At 46.3% G+C, this 19,033-nt stretch overlaps 1 protein-coding gene across 1 annotated transcript in view; it reads right to left on the reverse strand.

Annotated features, from left to right (window-relative positions):
- The window catches only part of LOC130485893 (2'-5'-oligoadenylate synthase 3-like), a 29,827-nt gene extending 18,686 nt beyond the window's left edge, over positions 1-11,141 (reverse strand). The window contains exons 1-6 of the mRNA XM_056859041.1: positions 10,962-11,141; positions 9,168-9,456; positions 8,364-8,539; positions 5,777-6,027; positions 2,463-2,589; positions 205-426 (exon numbers count right to left, since the gene is read on the reverse strand). Of these exons, the coding sequence (XP_056715019.1) occupies positions 205-426; positions 2,463-2,589; positions 5,777-6,027; positions 8,364-8,539; positions 9,168-9,456; positions 10,962-11,141 (1,245 nt within the window). The remainder of the gene's footprint in view (positions 1-204; positions 427-2,462; positions 2,590-5,776; positions 6,028-8,363; positions 8,540-9,167; positions 9,457-10,961) is intronic.
- Positions 11,142-19,033: the final 7,892 nt, after the last annotated feature.

Below are 19,033 nucleotides of genomic sequence, written 5' to 3' on the forward strand. Positions count from 1 at the left end.
GCAGGGATCACCAGGGAGAACAACAGTGTCCTCGTGCTCACTCCTCTGTAAGTGACTGGCTGTCATGCCCTTCCACTGGGAACAGTAATGAGCTGTGGTTTGGGATTTGGCTGTGATGGGGCCACTTTGTGTTCGGTACTCAGGGAACATGGTGTATTTGTATAAACACTCTCTGTGCTCAAAAGACAAGACTCCAGAACTGACCTTGACCACCTTCCGGACCTGGGGCAGGGTGGCTTCTTTGAAGCAGTTCTTCTTCAGGAACTCGCAGATGATGTCGATGGCCCAGCGCACTTGGCTCAAGAACTCCTTGTCGGGCTGCAGGTGGTCGAAGATGAACTTATCCACCTTCCAGGAGGGCGTCTCATACAGCTCCACGGGGGCAGAGATGCCAGCAGCGGAGAACACTGTGGACGACTCCTGAACCTGCAGGGACAGAGACGAGAGAACCGCGGAGTCTGGCCCGCCCCTGACTTTCATTTCTTACAGAACAGTTTTGTTTTCGAGCGGAAACTCAATTTGCCCCTTTTTCTGCAAAGGCACACTTCTCAAAAGCGGTTGTTGTTGCAGCTGCCGCCACGCAGATGTAACTTAAGAAGGGCTCCTTTCAGCGGAGAGGCAAAAAGGGCTCTGCCAAGCCCACGGCCACTTTACCCCCCCCCCTCTCCATCTCCCCAAAGGGACTCCAGACCCACCAGTCCTTCAGGTTATGCAGATCTACAAGGTACTGAATAAGGCATTAGGAGTGAAAGTTTGCTCTGCGCCTTTCCCCCCTGCTGCCCAAACAGCTGACACTTTTCCTACCCAGGGCCAGATTAAGACCTTTAGAGGTCTTAAGCACGTAAAAGATTTTGGTGCCCCCATATATATGTAATTCAAAATATAAACAATAATAAACCATCAAAAATAATATATTGCTCCTATTGTGATTATTCTCAGTTCCCACTTTTTCTTCATCCTTATGTTTTTTTAAACGGATAAGAGAAAAATTGTGATGTTCAGGTTTTCGGCGAGTCATTGTATGCATGTAATTTTTTCATTTATTGCGGGGGGGCCCTTATTCTGGACCTTGGTTCAGCTTCACCATTTGCAGTTTTGTTCCTAACGATCCATGGTAAATCCGGCAATGGAAAATGTCTGTGGTGCCCCCATTCCTTTGATGCCCTAAGCATGTGCTTATTTTGCTTAATGGTTAATTCAGCCCTGTTCCTATTCTTGACCTTTTTCTAGCCAAAGAGAACAGGGGACAGAAAATCAAAATGGTTAGAGAAAGACAGGAAAGAAAAGGAAAGGACTGGTACTACAAATGTACACACAGGCATATTCCACAGTAAAGCACACCCCAAAAAAGTGGTTTCAGCAAAATTGCCTTCCTTAGTGTTCACCAATCATAAATTGTACAACACATAAGAAATGCACATAGAAAACAATGCAGTGTCCTTGCTGACTCCTGACCAGGCTACACAACTGGAATCTACTACTGTGCTGGCCCCAAACCATTTAGGGGTTTACAGGCCCAACTTGGACTTAGCTTTACAACCAAAAACAAACTGGCTGCCGGTACCAATCGATGGACTGAGATCCCAGCAGTAAGCCTCTGATAACATTCAGAAGGCCAAAAAGAGGTTTCACAGAACCTGTCAAAGGCAGCCCCACACAGAGTGTATTACAGTAGTCTGGTCTAACTGTGGCCATGTCAGACTCATCCAGGAAGCGAAGCTGCTGGTCTATGAGCCTAAACTGACAGGAAGCACTCTTTGTCACCCCCACAGCTGCTTACTAACCAGGCATAAGGCCAGAGATTCCCAAAAGGCACGACTGGATCTTCAAGGAAAGTTCAACCCCACTCTTTAAAAAAAGTAACATACAAACATACAGACATTAAAACATAAATAGCCATAATTTAACAATTATAGATATATACTTGGAGCTTACCATTCAAAATTACAGCTTAATTATCAATTTATGTAAAGCACATTACTGTATGTTCTTAACATATTTTTCCACATCTGATAACATATTCATTACTTATTTACTACACATCCATTATCTAAATCTTATTCTATTTTCATTTAATTTAATTCTGTTCAACTCCACTCTTGAAGCTGTGACCTGAAATTTACAACTCTACACTGGTACAAGCAGAGCGATTCTGCATGCGCCTGCTTAATGTGGAAGCTATTTTTGCTCCTGTTTGTGGAAGCTATTTCTGTTGCTCCAGAATAGGGCATGGGGTTTGTTTCTGATTGGGAAGAGCTTTGGGGACAAATGAACCCTTCAGAGGGAGGAGTATCTTATGTAAAAACTAGACAACCCAGACGAGATTCTGGCAAAAGGGTGTGAATTCACTCCAATTTCTGGCACTTGGAAGCCTATCCACTAAGGGAGGGGACAGAAAGTAACTTCAGCACCCCACGGTCATTTCATTCCAGAAGAGGCGTTTCAGTGTACCGTGACCTCACCAACACATCCCAATGAGGAAGGTAGCATTTCTGACGAGAGCAATGTTCAGCTTCTTGTGCAAGCAGATCCCAGCGGCTCCCCTCGCCCACAATCCCAGTTGGATCGGCTGGGTCCAGGATGACAGGTCTGTAATCCAATAACAGCAACAGCCAGTGAGGCACAGTGGTTAGAGGATTTCACACAAGGCCAGGCAACCTCCATTTACAGCCCTGCTCAACCACCATGAAGCTTATGACCTGACCATAGGCAAGCTAGGTCCCGTTTTTTCCATCTGCTGTTGAATAGAAATGTTACCTTTTAAATACTGCAAAGCATTCTGTAGCAACCACCAGACTACAGCCCTCACTGTACGTATTCTCTTTGCTAAATGTCAGATAAATTAGACACATGGGTTGGATTGTGGGAGGAATAGAATTTTCAGGCATTACAAAAGTCCAAGAGAGCCTGCGTGGTGTAGTGGTTAAGGTGTTGGACTAGGAACTGGGAAACTCAGGTTCAAATCCCCACTCATGCCATAGAAACTTGCTGGGTGACCTTGGCCAGTCACACACTCTCAGCGTTGAAACTGACAAGTATTTGGATGGGAGGCCTCCAAGGAATACCAGGGGCCTGACGCAGAGGTAGGCAACGGCAAACCACCTCTGTTAGTCTCTTGCCTTGTCTACCAGGTCTCCAAAAATCAGCTGTGACTTGGTGGACAAAAACAAAACAAAGTTTGAATGCTATGTAGCTTAATTTACAGTGAGGCAAAAAGGTTGAGGAACAAATAATCCTGCTGAAACTGTGATCTTTTAATCAATACCCAAAATATAAATACATTAAAAATTTAAATAGAAGATCAAGATAACCCAAACCTATGAACCAAAGGTATCTCAGCTTTAATAGTGTTCTTCAGTGGGCTCCAAAATGTGAAAATCGTATATTCCCATAGAGTTTGCAGAATAAATGAAGTGGGTGGGTAGTGAACCCAAAGGGGGTCTTCTGGGGAGGGGCTGTGGCTCAGTGGCAGAGCATCTGGTTGGCTTGCAGAAGGTCCCAGGTTCAATCCCCAGTGGCATCTCCAGTTAAAGGGACCAGGCAAGTAGGTGATGCGAAAGACCCCTGCCTGAGACCCTGGAGAGCCGCTGCCGGTCTGAGTAGACAATACTGACTCTGATGGACCAAGGAGGGTCTGATTCAGTATAAGGCAGCTTCATGTGTGTTCATATTTGGCAACAACATAAAATGTAATCCCTATTTCACAAAAGAGTATAAAACAAACTCCCTTGAAGGAATTATTTTCAGGACTTTTCCTAGAAAATTTCCACTGCAAATTATCTTTCAAATCCTTGAAAGGTAAAAATCCAACAATCATACAAAGGAACTATTATGAAAAAAATGGGTTAAATTTAAAACAAATATATTCAGAAATAATACCCACTATAGCAGATCATACATTAACAGCGGGTAAAGTTTGTAGCTAAAAAGGCTCCTATAAATTGTAATGAAACCAGACAACATTACTATTGCAGTGATATATATACCATTAAAGGTACAAGGACTTCATATTAAGAAAATTTAAGATCACTAGTGACGGGGAATTTATTGAAGGTTCCAAGGAGGGTTGCCCAACGATGCACTCCAAACAAAACAGAGCCGTTAAAGTAATCCTTTATTAATAGCTCGAGCTGAGAAGTTCACCTAGTCTTAGTTACTTAAAGACAAGGAAGTTCTAATGGGCTCATTATGCATACAACTTTTATAGTTTTAATGACATCACAGCATTACTAAGGAAGAACTGCAAAAGAATTATCCCATCCAATTAGACATAAACAAGTATTCACACATTCATGCAGCTTAGAAATTGTCTCGCTTCTTGTAGCAACAGGGAAGGTAACTCAAAATTCTCCTCTGTACCATCTTATCAACGCCCAAAAACAGATGCCTTGTTTTCTTTGCCGATAGCCCTTTTAGAATAGCAAAGCCAGCATAAAAACTTGTCAGAGTACAAAGGCCCATTTTCAACCAGAGAAACCTAGCAGACAATAAAGATGGCTCCGCTCATGCCAAGTTAAAATTCACCCACACCAGCTACCATATAAAACAATGCAGTAGGAAAAAAATGCCCCACCAGTGTTTAGATTGCACACATATCCTAAGTGCCTCCAATTAGAATAGCACTGCATTAAAAAATACAATCAGTCTTGGTCTCTTGGGCAGGGGTCCCCAGCGTAGTGCCCATGGACACCATAGCACCCGCCAACACCTTTTCTGGTGCCCACAAATTGTTTATAGGAAGTGGGTGGGGCCAGGAAGGGCTTTAGCCCAGCAAGGCTGCTGATTGGCTGTGCAGTTTTTTAAATGTTGCTTTGGCAGCAGCTGCCATTACAGCTCAAGGATCTACATTGTGTTACTGAAGTTAAGCAGTGGCAATCGTTTTATGGCTGGCTTGCCGCCTGTGGCAGCCATTTTGTGGCAGCCATTTTGTTTCTGTGCCCACCATCATGTGACAGAATTCCAGATGTGCCCATAGACTTTAAAAGGTTGGGGGGCCCTGCTCTAGAAGATCTCAGTATGGAAAGATCAAATGGGGAACTATCCCCTGATATTTTTAGATCAGAAACATCAAAATTTATCCATTAAAACGATCTGTAAAAAATTCTTGAAGGTATATAGTCCTATGACAGAGATGTAACAGCACAGATACTGAAAACAGCCACTAGAAAGGGCATAAAATATATAACAAGCCGCATGCTAAGAAATGCCAAGCAATAACAGAGTATATATGCACTTAGAGCAAATATCCTACATAACCACTATCCAAACAACATCTGGCGTAACAAATGGAGCAGCTTCTGTTACCCCACAAGTATGGAATGTAGATTAATTATTGCTTTTCTAGTATATCTTTCATCTTGACCTGGATGGCCTAGGCTAGCCTGATCTCATCAGATCATGGAAGCTAAGCAGGGAGACTACTTGGACTGGAGACCACTGAGAAAATCTAAGGCTGCTACACAGAGTCAGACAATGGCAAACCACCTCTGAAGGTCTCTTGCCTTCCAAACCCTATGGGAGTCGCCATAACTCAGCCATGAGTTGATGGAACTTTCCACCACCAGTAGACCTTTTGCCAAACGTACAGTCCCAATCTTTGCAGGACACACTATTGCAGAGTAAGTTCATACAATGTACTGCAGGCAAACAGCCTTCTGCAATGTGTGGCAGTGAGGAGCCTCCGGCAGAGATTCTTGCGAGGAGAAAAAGAGGAAACTACAGGCACAGAAGATTCATATTTTCATCTGCAAAATGCTGGAGCATACAAGAGACTGACCTGGGCTTCTGGAGCTGGCTGAGCAAGTACGATTTCAGGGTCTCATTCTCAAAATCATAGAATGTGGTCCAAAAGATGCAGAGCTGCCTGTATTGCTGAAGGAGCAGCAACACCGTCCGAAATCCTTCTGCCATGTCGAAATCTGTCTCTAGACTTCCTTGCTCCCAGGCATAGACAGCCAGCAGCTCCAGCGCATACTTTGGGGGGAGTGACTCCCCGTCTTGGAGCTTCGTTTTGTGTGGATGGACATACTAGGAGGGGGAAAGTTGGGGTGTCAAAACTTAAAAGGTTTGGTTTCTGTTATGTATTCAGAAGCGTTAATTAGTCATTCCATTCCCACAGAGAGAACAGAAGCAGCAGAAAGCAGATGGAGGGAATGTTTTTTGGGCTGTTTGGTTCTGTTTTGTGATATAGCATGTTATTTCTTAGGGCTACTTGGCAGATTGCTCTTTTGTAAAGGGAGCTGCCTAAGACAATCAGATTTATGCTTGGTTATTTGCCGCGTGATCCAAGCAGAAGTGCCCTGCGGCTTTTGGGAGTTATTAATGAATTTCCCCTCCTTCAGAGGTCAGCCCACGGCAGCCGTGCACTTTGTCTCGCTTTTCCCAGAACCTGTTTTATCGTGATGTTAAACTTTGCCCTGGACCCACTGTGACACAAAATTACGCAAAATCCATGAATAGAAGCAGCTTCGGGATTCCTTGCTCACGCCCCTCTCTGGTCTCCCCTCCTATTCCACTTCAGCCAGCCTTCCTTCAAACCCTAATGAAAATAGCAACTGGGCTGGTGAGGCAGCGGCAGCCATGGGGCAGGAAGTCTCTAGTGGGTAGTCATGTGTGTGTGGAAGGGTTACACTGCAGATGTAATGATAAAATGCTTAATTTATTAATTAATCAATCATTATATTGCTATTAGGGTTGCCAGGTCTCTCTTTGCCACAGGCGCGAGGTTTTTGGGGCAGAGCCTGAGGAGGGCGGGGTTTGGGGAGGGGCTTCAATGCCATAGAGTCCAATGGCCAAAGCGGCCATTTTCTCCAGGTGAGCTGATCTCTATCGGCTGGAGATCAGTTGCAATAGCAGGAGATCTCCAGCTACTACCTGGAGGTTAGTACAGATGCAAAAATTATTAACAAAGTGCAAAAATATTTATAAGCTACTCATTAATACACAAACACATCATGGTGCACATATAAAGACATGACCCACAATATCACAAAGTGAAAAATATCCAATGAATCCACTTTGTCTGTGATCACTTTGTTTGTGATATTGTAGGTCATGTCTTTATATGTGCACCATGATGTGTTTGTGTATTAATGAGTAGCTTATAAATATTTTTACACTTTGTTAATAATTTTCGCATCTGTACTAATTTCCTAATGTGGTCAGTATCAGTACAGGGGTGTCTATCTTTTTCTCCCACTACCTGGAGGTTGGCAACCCTAATCGCTATTTTATATTAATATTAAATTATATTAAGTGTTATATTAATCGTTATATCATGAAAATATTAATAATTTAAACGTTTTATCGTTAAACTTGCAACGTAAACCCAAAAAATGCTTCAGCTCCTCACTGGAAACTTCCTGCCCTAGGGCCGCTGCCACGCCTGCCCTTTCCCAGTTGAGAATGTACAGCCAAGCTCTCTCTTCTCCCGCTTCTTTTTATTTGTAAAGCAAACCACAGCTATTTTCTTGTCCTTGTTCTTATTGGTTTAATGGAGGGGGGAGAATGCTCACAATCAGAGGGAGCCTCCGGTCAGCTTGCCTGAGGGAAGCTCTGCTTGTGAGGACAAATAGGGGAGTGGGCGGGCTTCTCTGTCTCCTAAGGCTGCTGAAGCTCACCGTCGCCAAGCCATTTTATAGCTTTCTCAGGCAGCAGGCACTAGAGAGCCTACCCTGCACCTAGCAAGCCTGGTCTCCTCAAGCTAGGAAAGGTGTAGGTGAAGCAGGATGGCACGGAACAGGGCAGTTTCTTTCCCAGCCAGCTTTTCAGGGTAAGGAGGGGGAAATTGTAGCCTGCACTAAGTGAACCCAGTGCCAACATCAAGGGGGAAACGAACACACACAGCCCTTGCAGTGATGGGGGGGGGGCGTTCAAAGGCTTCACTGTAAAATGGCCACTTTGATCATATCTTATGAAAGAATCCTGCATTGTGGCTGGAGACCTAATTAAAAAAAAACAAACACATCCAATCACAACGTGTTTTCAGGGGGGGAGGGACTCAGATGTTCCACTTTTTCGCGGGGATTTCTTCTTGGCTGACGTTCGCTCCTGGTACTCTTTAAATTTCATTGGGGCAAGAAGCCTTCATGCATAAGGTTTTTAAACTTTGGACTAGAAAACTGTGCACCTAACAAGAGGCAAATTTCCCCCTGCATAAATGCCCAGCATGTTTTGTTCTGAAAGAGATACCATCAGAACTTGTAGCACTTGTATTTGAGATGGGGGGTGGAGAAAGCAGCAAAAGCAGTTTAGGGTTATAAATCTCTCTCTACCTGCCCCCCCCCCCCGACCGCCACCTCTGATATGGGCGTAGGAGATCTGCTGCTCTGCAGGGCCTGGACAGTCTTGTCAAACTGCCATACCTTTTTGTACCAGTATTTCAGCAGGCAGATGAGGCTCTTCAATTTGGGGGGCCGGGCTTTGATGAATTCCTTCTGCAGCTCCGTGAAGCAAGTGGAGAACTCACCACCTCGGGGGCAGCTTTTGATCAAGTCCACGTACACCTGAGGATCAGGCCTGGAGCCTTTTTTGTACTGGCCTATCACAGAATGCAATAAGACACAGGATGAAACAGGTAGCTTACAAATGCCTCTTCTGCACACCACTCTGCTTTATGGTCTTTTATGCAGGGCTGTTTTCCTCACCCCTCTGATGACTTCAGGTCTTTGTGTTGATTATGCATGCTGTTTCCAATTGCCTCACTCTCCCCCTGTGTTTCTGCGTATTTTGCCCATGTTTTCAGGGACCTGTTTTATCTCAAATTTGAAAACAGGGCAAAATGCGCAGAAACACATTGGAAATGGCATGCATAAGCAACACAGACCCGAATTCCATAGAAGGGGTGATAAGAAGGGAAACAGCCATGCATAAAAGACCATAGTAACTGGAAAGGGGATCTTGAATTTTAAACACTGCATAAATAAGCATCTGGCCTAGAGGAGAGAAGAGCCAGAAAACAGGCAGGCCTAATAACAGGTGGCCATTCTCACCTCTTTGGGCAAGACCATAGCCCTGAACCCAAGCTTATTTAAACTATTTAGACCCCATTTTTCTCCAAATCAATGGGATTTGAAGCTGCTCTGCAAGTTTTAGGATAATGGGGGGGGGAGGGTTTTTTTAAATTCTGGTTAGGAAGAAGATTTCATCCCTTGAGAAGACATCCTCACCGAGAGCATCAAATGCTGGCAACACGTCAAACTCAATCGAATCCCCAAGGTCATCAGAGCAGACTGTGAAGCTGAGCATGCGGGGCTTCAGCCACATGGATGCCTCAAAAGTTACACTTAAACGCTCCTTGTTCTTTTCCTTGAATTCTTCAAAACTCCTCCCAATCTCTTGGACGATCTCCTTCTGTTTTGTGTCCTGATCTATGTAATCCTTGAAGACGCTGAGAAACACCACAAGGTTGGCTTCTGAGCCCCCTCTGAAAGCCGTGCCTTTTCCCAACGAGCCTCCCTGCGAAGGAGAGATACATCTTGTCACAGGTAGTACATTTAATTCCAACAGGTTGCACATCGTGGCCAATAAAGATCCTAAGCAGCATAATATTACAACATAATTAGGGCTGCCAGCTCCAGGTTGGGAGCCTGAGGAGGGCGGGGTTTGGGGAGGGGAGGAACATCAGTGCCACAGAGTCCAATTGCCAAAGTGGCCATTTTCTCCAGGTGAACTGATCTCTATCGGCTGGAGATCAGTTGTAATCCCAGGAGATCTCCAGCTAGTACCTCCTGCTATTACAACTGATCTCCAGCCGATAGAGATCAGTTCACCTGGAGAAAATGGCCGCTTTGGCAATTGGACTCTATGGCACTGAAGTCCCTCCCCTCCCCAAACCCCACCCTCCTCAGGCTCTGCCCCCAAAACCTCCCACCGGTGGCAAAGAGTACCTGGCAACCCTAATATCATTGCAGCAATAGGTGTAGGAAGTTATCTGAATTCTCAGCTTTCTTTAAAAAAAAAAAGATTTCATCTCACAAGCATAGATCTCTGCAAGGGAGGGGACTAGACTGTCATTACAATGGTATATCGATAAAACATCTTGAAGTGCCAATTTTGGAAGGCATAAAAAGCCCCCAGCGTCAGGAGGGAACGGCTTCCACAGGGACAGGGTCAGGAAAAATGGTTGCCACGCAGGCTGGAAAAGCTGGGTTTCCCCACCCACGCAGCAGCCACTCAAGCTTTACTGCAATCTTTCCCAAAACTTTGGAGCTACGCAGGTCTGAGAAAGATCAGAGAAAAGCTGGGGAAATCCCTGAGGGTGCACCATGATGCTGTGGGGAAGCAGGGGGGGGGGGAAATACTTCCAAAAGGCATTCAGTTCCCAGCTTGCTGGGGGTAAAGTGTAGACGACTGGGGAAGGCAATGGTCTACCACCCCGTAAACAGTCTGCCTAGTAAACGTCGGGATGTGACATCACCCCATGGTTCAGTAATGACCCAGTGCTTTGCCTTAAAGCACTGAACTCTGGGCAGATAACCCGTTCAAAAGAAACAGAACGCAGGAGAGACCTACATAGATGGTTCTGTTTAACAGGGGCAGCCCTCTCCCCCTAGGATCTGTCCCTGGTACATCATTGTCCTAAACTTTAGGTTTGTTTTCTGTCTTTTCGGGATTCCTTGTTCAAGTTTTGTGTGAATGCTTTCATCAGATAGAAGGGTTCTATTTGCACATTGAGTAGCCAACTGCGGGCTGGGAAATTCCTGGAGATTTGGGGTGGAGCCTGGGGAGGGCAAAGGTTGGAGGGAGCTCAAGCAGGGATGGGATGCCATAGAGTCCACCCTCCAAAGCTTCCTCTGTGGGAGCTGATCTCTGTAGTCTGGAGATCAGTAGTAATTCCTGGAGAACTACAGGTCCCACCTGGAAGCTGGCCGACCCTGTTTACACATTAACAGGTAGGGCTTGTACTTCTTATACACACATACACACTCATCCCTTTGTATTGCCTGGTCTCCAGCACTGACCTTGATCACCTTCATGACCCGGGGCTGGGGCGGAGCTGCATCTTTGAAGCAATTCTCCCACAGGAACTCGCAGAAGATGTCAATGGCCCGGCGCGCTTTGCCCAGGAACTCCTCATTGGGCTGGAGGTTTTCAGAGATGAACGTATCCAGCTTCCTCGCTTCTGTCGTGTACAGTTCCATGACAGAGAAGCCGGCTGAAGAGGTGATTCCAGCTGGCTTCTGAGATCCACTGAGAAAGAAAAGGGATCTACCGGGCACTTTTGGTCTCTCTTCACTTTCGTTTCCCAGCCCTCAGAGCAGTATCATTTTCCCGGCTGTAACTTTGAGCAGAACCACAGGCTTGATCCAGGGCCAAACTGAATGTGTGTATTTAAGCCAACAGCTGCTGCTTCTGGGCAGATCCTGTCATGCAGCCCAGAATGCCCTCCAGGCACCCACCAGTTTGGGACTACTCCTGTCTCCGCTGACTCAGAGCAGGGAACCACCCGCCAACTGATGACATCCCACTGTAAACCTCCACACCACGTGACTAGTTAGCAATGAACCATCTTGTATGTTTTGATTTCTTGCCAACTTGTCCAATTTCAGTTCCAGGGCAAGAAGTAAAGTATTGAAGAACATAAGAAAAGCCATGCTGGATCAGACCAAGGCCCAGCAAGTCCAGCAGTCTGTTCACACAGTGGCCAACCAGGGGCCTCTAGGAGGCCCACAAACAAGACGACTGCCTGTGTTCCACAGCACCTAATATGATAGGCATGCTCCTCTGATACTGGAGAGAATAGATGTGCATCATGACTAGCATTCCTTTTGACTAGCAGCCATGAATAGGGTGCCAGGTCCCTCTTTGCAACCGGTGGGAGGTTTTTGGGGTGGAGCCTGAGGAGGGCGGGGTTTGGGGAGGGGAAGGACTTCAATGCCATAGAGTCCAATGGCCAAAGCAGCCATTTTCTCCAGGTAAACCTATCTTTATCAGCTGGAGATCAGTTGTAATAGCAGGAGATCTCCAGCTAGTACCCGGAGGTTGGCAACCCTAGCCATGAATAGCCCTATCCTCCATTTAAAAACTAGTTTGGGGGGGGGGAGATATTACAGTGTGGCTGTGGAGGGGGAGATGCTGCTGGCTATAGCTTGGAATGGTCAGCTGGTGCCTTTCAAGAAGGCCAACCCAACAATACAGTGTTCCCCAGTCCATCCCCAGGTCCATTGTAGACCTGTACACATTACTGTGAACACACTCATGATCAGTCTCCACTTCATTTTCCAATGTACACACATTGAATAATTCCTGCAATGCATTCAGCACATGTACAGGGGAAGGTGTGGTTTAAGCCCCACATTTATCCCTAGTTCTGGTCCCCAGTTCTGTTTTTAAAGTGAATGTGCACTGGCTCTTTCTTACAAACAGGTGTCTGTGCATAACTGCAAGGTGTATAAGAATTCACTGAAACATGTGAACAGGGCTACCATCAAGCAGACTCACACTGGAATTTCTCAGTTAAATTGAAAGATGCTCAGGCATTTGGGGGCTGATTCTGATCAGGTCCCCAGCTGACAGTGAGAGGGGACTCCCGCCCTCCAGTGTTGTTTTTCTGGCCACTGTGTTTGGAACATGGTACTAGACTTAAAATTTCTCTAAGGGGGTAAATAGCAGCTAGGCCTTCCAGCCCCAGGGATGATGGAGAGCCAGTTCAAAATGGCAACTGTGTCCCCTGCCCCTACATACCACAGGGCTACTTTGGGGTCTGCCCTCAGAGTACACCTGTCAGTGTGGTGTAGTGGTTAAGAGTGGTGAACTCTAATCCGGAGAACTGGGTTCGATTCCCCACTCCTCCACATGAAGCCTGCTGGGTGACCTTGGGCCAGTCACAGTTCTCTCAGCCTACTCCCTCAGCCTCACCTACTTCACAAGGTGCCTGTTGTGGGGGTGGGTGGGAGAGAAGGCAATTGTAAGCTGCTTTGAGACTCCTTAAGGTAGAGAAAATTGGGGTATAAAAACCAGCTCTTCTTCTTCCAGGGCTGGCCCTCCACTCAAGCCACGGCTTTAGGGCAGCACCTTGAGGAGAGTTCTGGTGCTCCACACTCTGTTCATTCTCAGCCACCAGCAACAAGGGAGGTAAATAGCATCACCATCTGGGTCAAGGCCACTAGGGTCTGGGTCCAAGCAAAGCCCCTGCAAGATTGGACCCAGCCAGCAATGGTGTGTGTCCAGGAGGGAGTGGGTGTACCTTGCTTGGGATACAAGAAAAAGCACCTTTCAGCTTTTTGAAATTACCAAAACGTACTGCAGACTCCTCTGGTTTACACCTGCAGTCTAGATGCCCAATTGAAAAGAGGAATTAAGAATTCACATTTTGTCCCCTCCATCTTATATAACCGCTTCATCTCCTCCTTCAGTTGCCTCTCACTGTCTAGGTAAAGACTGCAAGTTTCTTGGGGTGGGGATCTGTCTTTATTGCATAAGTATACAATACAAATATTGCTAAAATAGTATTAATATATCATACTAGTTATTATCAATTTGCATTGGGACAAAAAAATTCTTTGTAAAGCTGAGCACACTCTTTGGGCTTCTGCATACGGTGTGTGTGTTAAGTGCCATCAAGTTGCTTCCGACTTATGGCAACCCTATAAATTGATGACCTCCAAAATGCCCTATCGTTAACAGCCTTGCTCAGGTCTTGCAAACTGAGAGCCATGGCTTCCTTGATTGAGTCAATCCGTCTCATATTGGGTCTTTCTCTTTTCCTGCTGCCTTCAACTTTTCCTAGCATTATTGTCTTTTCCAGTGACTCTCGTCTTCTCATAATGTGACCAAAGTGCAATAGCCTCAGTTTAGTCATTGTAGCTTCTAGGGAGAGTTCTGGATTGATTTGATCTAGAACCCACTGAATTGTCCTTTTGGCAGTCCACAGAATCCATAAAAGTCTCTTCCAACCCCATATTCTGTGTACTGGACAGTTCTATGTATTCAAATCTTGCAACCAAATCTTAGACTAAGTTTGAATATTCCACAGGTTACGTGGAGACTGCCTCGGGGTGATACCTTTCAGCATTGCGCCACAAGATGGCAGCAAAGGATTACAACTAAAAGTCTTGGGCAGCACCCCTTTCTTTACATGAAGCTTGTTCAGCAAATCTTCCCAATAGAATGTAGCTCATCTTTCTGTGCAAAAGGCGCTGTCTTGATTTTCTGCCTCCCCTACCACTCAAACGTCTTGGGCTGTCATCTGCAGAAGCACAGAAACTGCCAACTGACCAAGAGGAAATCAGCACAGCTTGCTCAGGCACTTGATCTGCACGGCAGCTAGATTCGAGTCCAGTAAAGCCTTACAGACCAACAAGTCTCTGGGTATGCATAAATTAGCAGTTGATTTGCATAAACTGACCTGCACAGATTAGCAGCTGAAGCTCCTCCCCTCACACCTGGATATAAACATCACTTGCTAATGTCTGTAGATCAAGCTGCTGTTAAAAGCACAGGAGCAGAGCCCAGTCAAAATAGGTTGGCAACTCTATCCGGTTCCTGACAACATTATTTCCTGTTCTGAAAAGGTCCTAATCTTAAGCGCAGCCAGCTCCTTTCTGTCCCTGCCCACCCCACAGCGATTCCCGTGAATCCTTCTTTAACAAGACCAGACAGTGGTCTTCTGTCACTGGGCTGGCATCTTTTTCTTTTTCTTTGCATAAGGAAATGTGTTCCCCTAAATTGCCTTGTCTGTCCCCAAGAGCCCTTTCTCCAGGGGGAGTCAATCAAACATTGCTAATTGGAGGCCAGCAAGAGGCAATGCAATTAATACAACCCGTGGAAAGGTTGGTGGGTCCTATAGGTTGACATGTATTCCGTCCCACAGCTGGTGGTAGAGATGAAATGCAAGGCAACCCAGGATCAGAAAGGAACAGTCTGGACACAGTCCAAGATGAGAAAAATGGGTATTTCAGTAAACACACTAAAGAAGCAGAATTTCACCACAGGAAGTTAATTAATAAAACTGTCTTCCTGAAACCAAGACGGGGTGGGGGATATCTTTAGGCCTCCCGTTGGGTTGCACAGCCCAGCGCATTGTCGGTAAATAAAGTTGCCACATTTTTCTTGCCCTGCGTTTATGTCTCAAACAGCAGGCTGACCACATAGTTATTAAGCTGGTGGAGATTTCCACACCCTTTATCTCCTCAGCAGTAAAAGCTTTGCTGGCTTCGCTTCCATATTCAGGCTCCTGCTAATAATGCAGGAGCCGGGCCGGTGGAGGAAAAGCTGCTAACCAGATCTGAAAAAGGCACTGGCAAATAAATCAGGGGGTCCTGAAATTACCGCAAGATGGTTCTTGCTGGCACAGGTGAGCAGGCTTCCCCTCTGTGGTATCTGGCAAGTACTCTTGTGTTAGGATAGAAAATCCTGGAAGGGCTGGCCTTAGGTGGCCAGGTGCCTCCTGCAGAGAGTCTGCCTGTCTCCTCAAGAGGAAGGAAGGAGTGATGAAAGCTTGTCCTCTCCGTGTGCTGCTCCAGTGACCTCCACATCAGAGAGCCAGCATGGTGTGGTGGTTAAGAGCGGTGGTTTGGAGCGGTGGACTCTGATCTGGAGAACCAGGTTTGATTCCCCACTCCTCCACATGAGCGGCGGAGGCTAATCTGGTGAACTGGGTTGGTTTCCCCACTCCTACACACAAAGCCAGCTGGGTGACCTTGGGCTAGTCACACTCTCTCACCCCCACCTACCTCACAGGGTGTCTGTTGTGGGGAGAGGAAGGGAAGGCCAGTTTGCCAGTTTGATTCTCCCTTAAGTGGTAGAGAAGGTTGGCATATAAAAACCAACTCTTCTTCTCACCTGCCTGCGTTACAGATGGCAAAAGAAGAGGGTGGGCAGAGGAATGGCACAGCTGGATGCTTTTCAACCTAGGGTTGCCATTAGGCTGGGGGAAAATGCCCTGTCCCTTAATGGGACACTATTTACCAGTTGACGTTATCTACGACTATGCCATGAAAAATTTCTACTCACCATTTCCACAATTCAAGCCTCTACTAAAGAGACAAGACTTTTCTCCAGGCCTGTTGGCAACCCAACATGTGCCACTGTCTTCAGAGGCAAAGAGTCTATAGCTACTAAAGACAGGGCTTTCTTGGTTGTGGTGCCTTGCTGTTGTTTTTAATTCCCACCCTGTCCTTCTCCACCTGGTTCTAACTCTGATGACTTTCTGGCACCAGCTGGAAGTTTGATTGGACAGCTTTGACCATTACAGACGGTGGGCATCTCCTTCCATTTAAAAAGTTGTTCTGTTATGTGCCACTCTGTTATCAGTGGCATTTTTACAGCTGCTGTTTGAAACCATTTTAAGCATCTTGCTGCAGGCTTGGAGCCTAATCTTTACTCTAATTTTAATGCTGCTCTTCCGCTGGAGGAAGACAATGACAGAGGAGGACTGATAAATCTCCCTGGGGAAAGAATCTCATAGGTTTGGTGCCATGGCAGAGAAGACCCTTTCTTAGGTTGCCGCTCATCTAGCCTCCAACAAATCATATCACCTGCTAATTGCTATATTAAATGTGTTAAAAGGCATAACTAATAACTACAAGGGCCAAAGACATGACTTCATAGAAGACGTGATCCTGCTGGTTACATAATACTTGCGCTCAACCTTCAGTGGGACAGTGACAATTGGCCAGGAGGGCACTGCCCCTGTGACGCCGGAAGGCAGAGTCCACCCTATTTGGTGCCCCACATGCCACAGTCCCCACCTCTCTCAGATCCAATCTGGCTCCTTTTCTGCGGCAGGACATTGAATCCTCCTTCTCAAAATAACAATTGTGTATTTATAAAATGCACTGGGTGCATCATCAGGGGCCAGGAAGTATCCCCTTCCCATTCTACTCAGGTCACATGGAGACCCAGGCTATCCTCTGTGCCAGGCAAGCTGGCTTGCAAGCCCCGGCCCCCAAAAGGGTCCCTGTACCTTACCAGAAGGGAGAATTTCCCCTGCCTTTTGCATCACTTCTCCTTGCCTAAAGGTCTTGCATTTCTTAGATTCTAAGCCCTGCAAAGCCAGGTCTGTTATTTTTTATGATTTATGTATAGCCCTTTATTTTATTTACAGTGCCATCGTAAGCACCATTATACCCTTCTGTCCATTGAAGTCAATGGTCTTAGAAGGGTGTAACTCTGCTTCAAGTTGCGATCTTGTATATTTATCCCCCCCACTCCCCCCCCCATCTTCCTCTTGTGGTTGCAACACTGCACAGACTGAATCAGCCGCACCCCAAGGAATGGTACCTTCTATGGAATGGGGGCTATGTAAGAGCATCTCAACAGCGCTTGCGCTAAAGGGCTTCTGGCGGGCTGGGCCCCTGAAGTCAGATCCATCCGCCATTCTTCAGGTCGCCTCGCCCCACGCTAGGGTCACCTTTGTACTGAGTCAAGCAAAAGTAGTCAATGTGACCTGCTCATTTCAAGCAGGGAGGAGTCCATCACAGACAGCAATTTTATTTATTTAAAATACTTCTGCCCTGCTTCTACAAAAAGCACAAAACCACAAAGAAAACCACAATTAACTTATTGGGAGACCTCATGTATGTCACTTCTTAATGAAGGTTTCACAGCAACCAGAGTTTGGCTGGGGAAACTTAAAAGGTTTACTAAATAACGTGTCAATTATCAGTAAAGTTCAAGTGAATAGCTTCAGTGATCCAAATGGTCTTTCTTCTACTGGCTCCCGGTGACTCTCTTCCTCTGAATTTTGATGTTGTTTAGTTCTTCAGTTATACAAGGCTGGAGACCCCTGATGTAAGCACTGATTCAGGACAGAGACAGCTACACCCGGAAGTCCAGATGAAAAAAAAATACAGAGCATCAGGATATTGCCAATGGACAGCTCTTTGCATACCTAAGGTTCAGTCCCCAGCACCCCCAGTTAAAAGGATCATGTTCAGCAGGTGATGGGAAAGTTACCAAAGACTGTGGAGGGCAGTGCGGGTCCTTCCAACAGATTCAGGAAGGGCTTTTCCTCCTGGTGCACTGAGAAAGGCTGCGCTAGTCCCAGAACAAAGAGTGACAGGCACCATTTGGCTTCATCTTCCATCCAGCATCAAAGGTTTTCAGAAGCTGCCCAAGATGGGAGAGAATCGTCCAGAGACTTCAAAGTGGATCGGCAGATCTGTGTCCCTTGGTAGACATTCAACAACCATTTAAAGGTGTAGCATCCCCACAACAAAGCGAGATTTCTGGGGCCATTTATGCTTGGTCACCCCACCGACTACTTTGGGGTTTTGCCTTGATTATGCATGCATTTCCCGACAGAGGTCACCTTGCTCTCCCTGTGCATTTCCATGGGTTTTCCCCATGTTTTCTGGATCCTGGCCAAACACGAATCCAGAAAAGGTGAGCAAAACACATGGAAATGCTTGGGGAGAGCGAGGTGACCTTTCATAGTTGGAAAATGCTAGCATAATCAAAGCAAAGTAGTCGGTGAGGTGAGAGTGAGGAAACAGCCAGGCATAAACGGCCTGAGCGTGTTTTGGAAGCGAGGCAAAACTGGCACAGAACTCAGCAAAGGAACGTCCCCTCCCCATTTCTCCTACTGCGGGGGGCACGATTCATTCCTAAAAAGGTCACAAAGGCCAGTTCTGATCCCTTCAGGAATTCCAGCCGAAATGTTTTTGCTAAGCCATTTCTTCAAGTCACACAGGCAACTCTTGATTTCCAGAGTTCTGCTACACCAGGTGGAGCTCTTCAAAATAAGGCGGCAGAGTGCCTTTTCTACCCCTAGTGATTCACCTTCCCCCACCCCCAAAAAAATCAGAGTGCAGTGCTTTAGGTTAAGGAGATGCATGGCAAAGGGAGAGCTCATACATCTCTTGCAGTGGAGAGCAACTCGTTTTTTGCAGCACACAGGCAGTCGGCCAGCTGGTAGGGCCAAGGGAAGGTTGAAGGCCAACAGCCTCTGTGTCCTTCTGTTATCTTCCAGGAAAACCCAAACTTCTTGTAGCCAAAGCAGCCAGGAGTCCCTGATGCAAGGTTGCCACAGAGGAGCAGCAATTGCCTTGGGCTTCCCAGAACCCAGCATTCGAGCAGTGATGTCACTTAC

Source organism: Euleptes europaea, chromosome 13 (assembly GCF_029931775.1).
Source record: "Euleptes europaea isolate rEulEur1 chromosome 13, rEulEur1.hap1, whole genome shotgun sequence".
Classification (NCBI taxonomy): Eukaryota; Metazoa; Chordata; class Lepidosauria; order Squamata; family Sphaerodactylidae; genus Euleptes; species Euleptes europaea.